This window comes from Theobroma cacao, chromosome 7 (assembly GCF_053813885.1).
Source record: "Theobroma cacao isolate CCN51 chromosome 7, ASM5381388v1, whole genome shotgun sequence".
Lineage (NCBI taxonomy): Eukaryota > Viridiplantae > Streptophyta > Magnoliopsida > Malvales > Malvaceae > Theobroma > Theobroma cacao.
The window spans coordinates 19,582,692-19,594,237 of NC_142645.1; the positions used below are offsets into that span (position 1 = coordinate 19,582,692).

At 34.4% G+C, this 11,546-nt stretch overlaps 1 protein-coding gene and 1 pseudogene across 2 annotated transcripts; one reads left to right on the forward strand and one right to left on the reverse strand.

Annotated features, from left to right (window-relative positions):
• Positions 1 to 3,171: 3,171 nt before the first annotated feature.
• Positions 3,172 to 7,778, reverse strand: LOC18594786 (uncharacterized; annotated as a pseudogene). The gene is made up of 12 exons (XR_016027439.1): positions 7,281 to 7,778; positions 7,046 to 7,150; positions 6,905 to 6,953; positions 6,503 to 6,818; positions 5,924 to 6,386; positions 5,744 to 5,844; positions 5,558 to 5,601; position 5,474; positions 4,927 to 5,118; positions 4,439 to 4,583; positions 4,202 to 4,326; positions 3,172 to 3,684 (listed from the first exon to the last, which is right to left on the reverse strand). The product of XR_016027439.1 is annotated as an uncharacterized LOC18594786 (transcript).
• A 69-nt stretch (positions 7,779 to 7,847) lies between these two features.
• SCI1 (splicing regulatory glutamine/lysine-rich-like protein) lies at positions 7,848 to 11,254 on the forward strand. Its single transcript, XM_088808104.1, has 4 exons — positions 7,848 to 7,980; positions 8,115 to 8,234; positions 9,236 to 9,291; positions 10,854 to 11,254. The coding sequence occupies exons 1-4, from the start codon at positions 7,905 to 7,907 to the stop codon at positions 11,082 to 11,084; spliced, it is 483 nt and encodes a 160-aa protein (XP_088664230.1). The 5' UTR covers positions 7,848 to 7,904; the 3' UTR covers positions 11,085 to 11,254.
• Positions 11,255 to 11,546: the final 292 nt, after the last annotated feature.

Sequence of the window (11,546 nt, forward strand, 5' to 3'; positions counted from 1 at the left end):
TGATTTTGCTTTTGTTAGTTTGGTTGGACATCTTAACACTATAGATATATAGAAGAATTTCCAACAAAATTCCTTAAGAAAAGCATTTTCAATGGAAAAGTTCATTGGAATTTTGGTCTTTTTCAATGGAATTGACCTACAATTTTGTAGTTTTTTTTCTGACAAAATTATGTATTTTTTCAATGAAAATTTTTGATAGATTTTCAATGGAAAGTATTACCGATGACACTTTCCAGGACGGAATTTCCAATGAAATTTTGACATTTTTCAACAGAAAATTTTGTCAAAAAAACTCATTATTTTTGCAGTGTTTAATCCGGAGATTAGTCTCTTTTTAGCTCTTCCAAAACAACAAGGTGTTTCTCGTTTAATCTTATATGGCATAAGGAAATAAGAGTTCTAGAAGCATTACTAACCTCATTGTCCTTACTCAAACTTCCTTCAATGTCTTCCAACTTTTTTTCCTCAAAACATTTTCCATATTTTCTGAAACAAAGGCTTTTCTTTGAATTTATTTCTTTTTTTTTCTTCTTACCGATTAAGTTTATTTCCTTGAAACCTTAAAAACTCATTCCAATACTTAAAAAACAACTAGTTAAATATCCAGTAAACAAAACAATTAGTAAAATATTAAATTTTATTTATTTTTTGAAATGCTAACAAAAATATATTTTTCCCAAGAACCTAGGAGTACAAAAGCAGACAAAATGATCAACAAATTCTGCACTAAACGGAGAAGGGTATGTAATAGAGCTCCATGTATAGAGTACATATTATAGGACAGAAAATCACTTAATTATTTAGTTTATTATACATAAATTAGCAAATTAATATTATAGGACAGAAAATCGTTTAATTATTTAGTTTAGTATACATGAATTAGCAAATTAAGGATAAAAGTTGTGTACTATGGCTCTTGTTGATAAGATTGACAAGTTATTTCCAAAAAATTTTTTAATTTTATAGACAGGGAGAATTAAAATTTTTACAAATATAAAATATTTTACAGATCAACAAAAAAAGATTATATCGATCAACTTGAAATGTCTTTTGAAGACATTTTTCATCTACCTTCTCTTTTCTTTGGAATCAAACCTACTCGGAGAATAATATCAAATAATTTTTCTTTACTAATTCTAAAACAATATGATAATCCCTTTGCCAAATTTATTTATACATAAAAATGTTAATATTAATGGTAGAAACTGTAATCCTAATATTTCATGGGTACAGGAGTTCCTGGTTTTGCTTTTGTTAGTTTGGTTGGACATCTTAACACCAAGATATATAGAAGAATTTTTGACAAAATATCAAGTGATTAATTTAGACATACAATTCATACATTCTACGTACTCAACAACAATATTTATAACATATATATATATATATTTTTTTTCTAGCCGACCAATTATGTATATATATCCAACAATTTAAGAAAAAAAAAAAAAACTATGAAAAGTAACTCCTGTCCTAATATGTATGCTACAAACATTATTCTATTTCTATGTGTTAATTAATACTGAGAACTAGTGGCCTTTTCTTGTATTCTGACTACGCTGGGTGCTGTTGGCGACCTTCTCCAAGTGATGGCAAAGCAAAGATTGTGTGTGTGCCTATGGCGAAACATCCAAACAGTAACTATATCAGATTCTTTCAGCGCATGGTCTTTGTAAAACCTTTTCCAACCAGAAGTGGTAAGCACATACATCTTGGAAGTCCAGAAAACGAATTTCATTGGATACTCCTTCCCTTCCGGGTCGTATGTGATGACCTGGATTCCCTTGTTGACATCCTCATGTTCCTTGAGCAGTGGTATGAAGGATTTTCCAACATGATTCTTGTTCAAGCTCAGCCTTATTTGATTATCCTTCAAATCAGTCTCCGTCAACTGCTTTGAATAAGGCCTGCTACATTCGCCAATGAGGTGGGCCAAAGTTGCGACCGGAGGGATATTTGGGGGTTGATACTTGTCTAACATTATCATCTGACCTCTCTTTCGGGCTGTTTCTTGCTTGTCTTTGCCTTTAAGCTGACGAAGAACCTCTCTTCTCTTTTGTTCCAAATCAGGAGCACTGCTCCTAAATGAAGCAAGTATGAAAGCAGCATTAATATCGTTCTCTTTCAAGAATCCTTCATTCCAAATTTCTTCAATGGATTTGGACTTGTTGTCTTTATGGTCTTTCTTCATGCTTCTATGAAAAGAAATAAAAGGCTACGGCTTTATTCACATTCATGTATAACCCACTTTTATACACAATTGAATTCTTGTTTGGGAAAAGGTGTTGTTTGATTAGAACTCTTAACTAGGTAATGCACAAGTACGCAGTTATGAATCAAGTATGGTTGGGTTATTTTTATTTAATTTCGTGCATATTTTAATGCTCAGGTGGAACTCTCTATTACTATGACCAAAACCAGATTGTGTCACTGCGAAACCCAAACTCTGAAGAAAAGGGGGTGGAATTGGAAAATAACTGTCTTTTTTAATGGTAGGAGAGAAATAATAGAAAACAATCAATTTGTATTTTTCCTTCCCTCCAAATTCAATCCTTTTATGCTGCTTTATCATCCATTTACTTTAAGACATTTATTCTTCAAAAATTGCTTTCTTTTAAGACTAATTACTCTTGTGCTACTCTTTGCAGCTTTATTACTAACATGATTGTTGGTAATATATTTATCGAAAATGTGATTGTTGGAAAAATGACATTACATCATATAAGAAAATATTGAACAAAATCACATTACAGTTTTGGGTTTGGAAACGTGATAAATATAATGTTAATTTACAAAATTATCTTTATGTATAATAATATAAAACTAAATAATTTACATTCACCTAATCAAAATAAGAACAAGGAGAATCACAGGCTTGGAATATATAGTTTTCTCTACGATATATGCATGCAGGCACACACCGTAGAGACAAATCCAAAACACTCACAATTAAAGCATCATTGAATCACCATGGCTGCTGTTCTCGCCCTCTGGGGGGAACCAACCCAATAGTTCAGGTTCCCACCTCTCTCCCCACTGTAAGCATCTAATGCCAGTAGTAGTCATGAATGCCAAAAGCAAACTCAATAGTAATATCAAGAAATAGAAAACTTTTTGAGAGACAAGTAAGTATTGCACTTCAAGAAAATTGATTGCCAATAGCACTTGGTTGTAATGATACAAATTTAAAATCGGATGATTCACCATACATCTACACAAAAGTACATGTCAAATAATAAGCAAGACTTATCATAAGAACAAGGTACTATACAAATAGTTTAAAATGCTTTTCTATAGACAACATGTACATCCCATGACTATGACATAACCTAATTGATAATTACATCTCTCTTCTTCTAGAAAACAAGATCCTATCTTCAATCCCCTTTGCAAGAATTGCCCTTTGCAAAAGCCAGATTCAAACATTGCCTAAAAATCAGTTGGAAAATACATAAAAATAATTGATATTCTCATTTTTCAGGTTTTTTTTTTCCTTCATATTTTTTTAAAAAATCTACACCACTTGTGTTCTGGTCTTGATTACTAAAATGCACTTCTATATGAACTCAATATTTCATCATTGTCATCAGTTTCATTGGACTTTAAAGCACTATGGTCTTCAGTAACATCTGCTCCTTGATCTTTGAATGCTACATCCTCATCCTGCTCAGCTTTTGCTGCTTCATCCTGCAAGCACGTCAACCAGAAAGAGGCAATATTTAATGAGATAGCTACAGAGGATAGAAAGAATGTAGCCAAAATATTAATCCATCATCTAAGTTCCCCTATTAAACTGTCATAAGTCATAACTGTGATTATCCCACCACCATCCAAAGAAAAGAAAAATCAAAAGTGGAACATGGTCGTGATTAGCATGCAGGACAAATGTGAGCCATGGTGTAAAATACATGAAGCAAGTAAGAGACTCTGACTGGCATTGTCCAGATTCAATGACTAAGACAAAAGGATTGGATAGTTTTTTCCTAGATAATTTGTTGTGTTTATCACCTTCTAATTTCTCAACAATTCTGTAATAGCTAACTCTTCTAAATTCATAGAGCTCATTCCCACAAATTGATTCAAATTCCTTTGGCAGGACATAACAACTCCTCAACATGTTCAATACACAATATTTCCTCATCAACATAGCATCATGGCAAATTACCATCCTATCGACAATAAAAACAAAGAAAAGGAAACATACATTAGTTCTGGGAGTCAACTTTACCTCTTCACGTGTAAAATCAATGGAAACATCTCCATTAGACTCCTCCTCTGCCTAAGAAACTTGCTGCAACTGCTCGATCACCATTTCAAAATAGGTATGATCTGCACAATAGTATAATAAGATTACTACACCATATTTTGTAGCATGGCAGAACTCACAATAATGAGATCAGTGAAGCACTTGACTGAAAACACAACAAAAAAGGAACTCCACCATCAGCACAACTTGCTAAAGCCTCAGAAAGTCTCAATGGATATTGACGCTCTTCATTCTTGAATTTTAACTTGATCTGATGACGACTTCTTCCAGTAAAAAGTTGTTGTATCACTAAAAAATCAGGCCCAATGTGCTGAATGGCCTAAACGATATGACAGCAGAAATCAAGTGAAAATCAGAAAATAAACTCATGCCAGAAAGTGGCAAAAGATTCCTTGGACATTCATCCCATGTCTCTTAATAATTCCTAAAATGGGATTCAAAGTAACTTTACAACATCTATTCGGTGACACATCCTCCCAACAAAAACATTTTTGCAGTACTAACCACACAAACACACACACACACACACACACAAAATAAGAAAGACATATTATGCATTTTTCTCCTTCTGCAACATTTTCAGATATAAAGAGTAGTCGGTTTCCAATGGAAGCAAAAAAAAATTAAATAAATAAATAAAATAAAATTCTTAATGCACATACCCTATAAAATAATTCTGTCTTGTTTTGACCATCTTGCTGTGGGTTCTTGTCCATGTAAGACTGGTAATTTAAGCAGAAAGAACTTGACTGAGCCCTACTATTCACTTGATCGTCTGTAAAACCTTGGTCTTGTTCTGAAGCAAGGGAGTTTTCTTCATTATTAGCATTTTCCGCATGAAAAGTTTTCGAGCACTGCAAAGAAAATAATATAACCAAAAACATAAATCAGTGGACTGCACATAATGTCAGAAATGATTAAAAAACAGAAAAAACAAGAAAACAAGCACCCTCATTTATAGAATTTCTTGTCACCAAAAGAGATATATCTTAATAACAATGGAAGCAATTGTTACCCAAAGCATGGTGAAGTTTAGATGAACGTAGCCTCAGCCTATTCTAACAACAGTTCCACTCAAAGTAGCATTGGTGAATTTATACAAATATATTGGGGGTCAGAGAAAAAGAGAGGTAAGTATGCCTTTAAGATGCCAAAAATTAAATTGCAATAAAAAAAATGCTACGTATTGATTGAATTGTTATGTGTTACACTAAAAGTATGATAATGGTATTGCAAAGCCTACTAGACGTAAAGTTCTAGCCAGCTGCAACTCTAGTTAAAATATTCTAGTACCTTCGATTCATCAATGGTATTTTTTATGTTTTGGCATCTTTCTTCTGCATAATATGACAGATTTTGGTCAGGTAGAAGACAATAGCAATGAATCAGCAAAGATAATACAAATGACTATTCTAATGCTAAAGTTCTTTGCGTAATGGGGAAAGCATGGTAACTTTTATAGAAAAACAGAATATGTACCGCTAACTGCTCCTTGTAATCTGCAAACAAAATGATATACTTCAAAGCCACCTTTGCAAAGTCAATTTCATCCTCTGTAATGTGCAGTGAAGACTTATCCACTAGAAAAGAAAAAGGATGTTATTAATAAATAGATAAAGAATAATCCTCACAACTTTAATGTCTACAAGTTGTAATAACCAAATCTTCTCTTTTTGCGAGTTGAATGAGAAAATTTCTTAGGTCTTTCTTTTGCTGGCTGAACTGATGCTTCATTGGTTTTCTCATGCTTTTGAGCTTGTTTTTCATCTGCTATCTTAAGCTTTCGAAGAGGTTTTTCATTTTCAGCCACAGGTTTCTTTGACCTCCTAGAAGTTCTCCTCGTGGGAAATGAACTCTCCACATTATATTCGTCATCATAATTGCCATCATCATCTTTATCCTCATCTATAGCAGAGCTACCGGGAAGTCCAGCGGCTGGGCCATCATCATTGCAAGTCCCATCCTCATGATCAACAACAATCTGAGGACTAGTCACCTGCTTTCTCAACTGCTTTGTTGCTTTGTCATTTTCATTCTCCTCCTCTCCAATGGAAGATTGTTTGGGCTTTTGAGAAAGATTTGATACTAGAGAGGCCTTCCTTTGCCTGATGTTAGAACTCTGAATACCAGTTGAGGAAACATAAACAGGATAGCATCACATAAAGCAAATTCAAAAGATTGTTATCCAAGTCCAAGATTATATACAGGAGAAAGACGTGCAGGAAAAGTTTTACCACTTTTTTAAGGCATGCCAGGAACATCTCCAGAAAGGGCAACACCTGAGTTAGAAGCTTCTGTGAGGTTTACCAGTTCCTCATTCGCTGGAACTTCAGAGGTAGAAGGATCTTTAGGAATAAAAGCACGTAAATCCATGGGTGAGCAATCAGGAACATCATCAGGTGGAAAGTCAGAAATTGAGCTCTCTCCAATCATAGTTTCTGAAGGATCAAACTGAGAATTTGGAGGATGCACAACAGAATCAACACAGCAGGTTGCAAGGTGACTACACTAGTTTGTAACATGGGCTTGGGTTTGAATTTCCCAGCACGCCGTCCTAAAAATCAACAAGGGTTTCATAAAGACACAAAAAACACCCTGCAAGAAATTAAGAATATTCATAGTAGCTAATCTAGCACGTACCAGAAGCAATGATCCCAGCAGACGCAATATCAGGAAAGGCTCCTCCTTCCTGAAATTAATCAATACTCTAACCAAATTAATACAAGGTAGTAATTGCAAATGAGAAAGACTATAAATTTTTATAGGAGTACTAATATTCACCTGTTTCCCTGTTCTTTCATCATCAATTTGAATGCCTCCATTGTTATTAGAAGATTGAGTAATAAATTGATCAAGACATTCCAACCCAAAAAATATGTCTGCATTCTGAAAATTAACATCAATATGTTAACCATGAACTGAATAATTTGAACCCGAATTCAAAAAAAAAAAAAAACATTGTACTGAATACGCCAATACTATGAAGGAGAGATATAGCAAATTTCTTTTCTTTTACCTCCCCAACTGATCTTCCTACTCTAGAATATGAATCATCACAACCATTGGAAACTGCAACCTCTGCAAGCAAAGAATCAGGGATGGCCACTTGGGAGGGTTTCACAACTAGTGAGCTCCTACTCTCATGTACAACATCGGTAGGCTGGACAGCATGAACTGCATCAGGGAGTTTTGAAGGGATTGAGCCAGATATTCCATCTTTAGCTTTACATTTAGCCTTGGGTCGAAACTTGGCACCACCTCGAGCTGCCAAAAACATTCAATATTTAATTTAAACGCCCAAAAAACAAACCAACTTTTGTTTTTTCCGAAACAAGAAGAAAAAGCAATTTCTTTTCTTGTGTTAGAAGTGGCTCATCCAAAATATTATCAGAATCGTCCATATCAAAATATGGTGGTTAACTGAGGCTCCGCCGATATTCGCCGGCTTTGGGTGGTGGTTGCTGGCTTGTTAAGGGCGGACAGTTTGTGTCTTGTGGGTACTTTTTTTTTCCTTTTTTTAATGATGGGTTTTGTAGGTGTTGACCATAACACTTTTTTGACTACCACACACTATAAAACGCAGCGCTTTTTTGTTACAACTGGGAAAAGCGAAAAAAGGGATAAAAAAATCGTAAGGAAAATGGGAAGCGATAGGAAGTTGAAGGAAAAGAAGAGCAAGAAGCGATCGACATACTCTTCTTCTTCTGCATCTGAAGGTTCGCTCGAATTTTCAAATCAATTTTTTATTGTTTATCTTTTTCTCCTTTGAATAGCTTTTCATTTCCTTGATAGATTTTTTCCTTTTTTTTTTTTTTGGATGATTATATTTGGGTTTACCTTAAAATTGCAGATGAAGGAAGGGAGAAAAGGCAAAGAAGAGGAGAGGAAGAGGAGTGGAAAAGCAGGAAAAAGGATAGCAAGAAAGAGAAGAGAAAGGACAAGAAATCTCACAAACACTCTTCTGATAAAGGTTTTATGCTTATTAAGTTCAAAATTATCCCTTTTTTTATTGGTTTCATTATTGGTCTTTGTTGAGCATGAGTAGCATTTTCTTGATGCGGCAAAAGTTTGAATTAATGGGTTATAGCTTTCTTATATTTTTGGTATGGTTTGCATTGTATTTGTTGACTTAAAAATTTTAAAATTCAATTAAGAACAGTAAAGCTTTCTCAGGAGGGGGAAAAGGAACAATGAGTATTCAATCATGAGTTAAGATATTTATTCAGCTGCTATTCCTCGATATGGAATTTAGCTTGAGCATCTTTTGCCTATTAATAAAGGGGGGATTTCTGAGGGCAATCCCACAACATTTGTAGAAGTGACAATTCAATTGAGATAGCAACACTCACACACACTAGAATCAATGTCATCAAGAAATTTGTTTCTTAAAACTTTGGTTGTAAAGGTGTTGATGCTCTTTAGAAGCATTCATCTGCATTAAGTTTCTGACAAGCTTTTTAGCTTCTTTGCTCTTGTTGGAAGTTGGAGCATATATGATTATGGGAAGACATCAGGTGAGAGAGTATGGAAAAATGTATTGCAATTAAAAGTAAAGTATGCTATCCAAAATTTCTAACTTTTCGTGAGTTCATGACTTAAAAAGTGTAAGTTGATGGTGAGAGATCACCACGGTAATTCACTTCCAATGACTGAATTTGAAGGATTGATTTGCTTGCATGAATATTATATTTAAAATATTTACTAATCAAATTCTGATAAATTTATTGTTTGAGAATAGCAGTGAATATGGAACTGTCTTTCTATTGCATGAAGTCAATCTTCTGTTTGTAGGGTGTGATCAATTTTTCTTGTACCAATTTTTTGAAATATGCTTCCAATATTTGCTAAATCTTTAGCAATGGTCTTTTGTGCTAGTGCTTGAGAAACTACAGTTGATCTAGCCTCTGCGTTTCTTTTCTCCTGCATTGTGCAAAATAGTTATATCACATTGACATACTTTGCTTGATTCAGAGAAGAAGCCAAAGGAGAAGGGCAAACGTAAACATCACAAAGGTGACCGCACCTTGGTGAGTCCTCTTGTTCGTATTTTCGAAGTCAACATTGATATTTATCAGATTGTAGTTTTAAGTTATAGTTTCCTTCTACTGCTGCACCTGGTAATGACATGTTTCTCTGTAAGTCTTCAAGAATTAGATCTTTCTAAATGCACATGATGTCAAAATGGAGGCATGTGGGGGAATTTAATGTAATATAATTTGGCCATGTTGCTTTCATACTTTTTGTTGTGTGTGTGTATCGGGGAGGGGAGGGTGTTCAAAACAAAAGGCATAATTCTTTATTTAAAGCTTCGAAATTATCATCTGTCCTCTCTCGTTCCTGAGAGGAATATGAAAAACACATATACTATGAATTCTCGCTACATGTAGAAGGAATTGTGGTGGTGCTAGATGCCAACCACTTTTCATGCTGCACTGCTGGATGCTTTGAATTCAACTCAGCTGCTAGATGTCATATTGGTACTGTTTTTTATATATGTTCTGCAATTAAGTTAATATGTTCTGAAAATAAATTTCTAATTTTTGCTGGCAAACAGAAAAGCAAATTTTTTGAGGGATGGGGGTGGAGAGATGATCAATAGTCCTATCCAATGTATTGATCAATTAAGACAGCTACATTATGTATTCAGTTGAATTTTGCTTTGTCAAAATAGGTTGGCAAGATTCAATAAGTTGGTAAAATTGAAGGGCAAAAAATTAAGCTTTTCATCCCTGAATATTTATAGTTTCAAATGTTTCATTTACTACATGCTTTGTACTTTATTCCTTTGGTCTTAGGGGTTATATAGTTTAACTTCTTCTATAAGAATGCAATAATTATCTTAGACATACCTTTAGTAATGTACAAAAAGAATATAGCCATGCAACAATAAAAAAAACAATAAAACTATCAAATTGAGGTTAAATTTTCATCTAACTTTCCACACTTCTTCTATTGGAATCAAGGAGGAAAACCTTTGAAATATTAAACCATAGGTTGTTAAGTGAAATGTTGAAAGTCAAAGCCTCAAGCTGGCCATGAGTGCCTGATTCCTCCCTTTGCTTTGGTTCTTGTTTGAATGGTTCAGATTCAATTTTTTTTTGTTTGATGAATGCTGACTGATGTATATGGCTGTGTAATTAGTTTGCCAATGATTAGGATTTGGCTGTATATTTTTGAGGGATCATGATGCTGTGAGTAAATATGGATTGTGTTTCAGGGGGATTTTGGGGAATGTACAGTGGGCATTTGCTCTGAAATTTGTGTAACAGAGCTCTGGCCATTTTGTTTCTTAAGGGTAGGATTTTATGCAAATGAGTTTCACATCAAAACTCATAGGCCTGAAATCGTCCCATGCCTGGTTTGGGTTGTTGCCCCCAGGTTGTTCAATGGAATTATTAAATTTCAAAATAAAAAAAAAAGAAGTGAACTGTTGAAGTCGTAGGGTCATGACTAGACATGCATGAGTATCTTATGTCTATATAACATTTGCCTGCATATACAGCTGGTGGATTTTGTGTGGGAGTGACATTTAAAAAAGGGTTTTTGTTTAATTTGTTATTTGCTGATGTTATTTAATTCATTCCTGCAGAAACATTTCCAAGAGCTATCCAATGATGACTATTTTTCTAAGAATAATGAATTTGCTACCTGGCTGAGAGAAGAGAAACATGTGTTTTTCTCTGATCTTTCGTCTGAGTCTGCCCGAGAATTATTCTCAGACTTTGTTATAGACTGGAATAACCAGAAGCTCGGATCTCAATACTATGAAGGCATTGCAAGTGGCCCGCGGACTGCACATAACTGGAAAATCAAACAGTAGGGAGGGAAGAGAAAAAACTTTCAACAGCTTGATCCCTACTTGTTTTCTTATGTTTTTGTTCCTTCCTTTTGTATATGCTGATTTGCAGTCTAGTGTGGGATGAATTTTGTAGTTTTGCAGTGTGCATTTGCATAGTTGCATCAGTAGAAATATTTCTAATCTTTTGCTCATAGATTTTCCATGAAAATTACTGTGAAAGCCTGAGAGTATGGCAAAGAAGTTATTTAACCCCCATTGTTTAGCCTCTTTATCAAGCTTCTGGCTTTTTTTTTCCCTACTTATGTTATCAGGGCATATGTTTACAGGGGTTTATTTTGGAGAGCAGAGCAATGACTAAAGCAGAAATGATATGTCTGATAAAAATCATCAAAATAACTACTTCAAAACTACCTCCTAGAAGCACACATGTCCCATTTTTCCCTTGTATGCATAGGCCCTTGGAAGGAGAGGTTGGAAATTAAG

What these genes read in the sequence shown, in the direction of transcription:
- SCI1 (XM_088808104.1), top strand. Translation starts at nt 7,905, where the DNA reads ATGGGAAGCGATAGGAAGTTGAAGGAAAAGAAGAGCAAGAAGCGATCG. An exon ending in CAAACACTCTTCTGATAAAG is followed by an intron (nt 8,235 to 9,235) that starts GTTTTATGCTTA and finishes TGCTTGATTCAG; the next exon opens with AGAAGAAGCCAAAGGAGAAG. An exon ending in ACAAAGGTGACCGCACCTTG is followed by an intron (nt 9,292 to 10,853) that starts GTGAGTCCTCTT and finishes TCATTCCTGCAG; the next exon opens with AAACATTTCCAAGAGCTATC.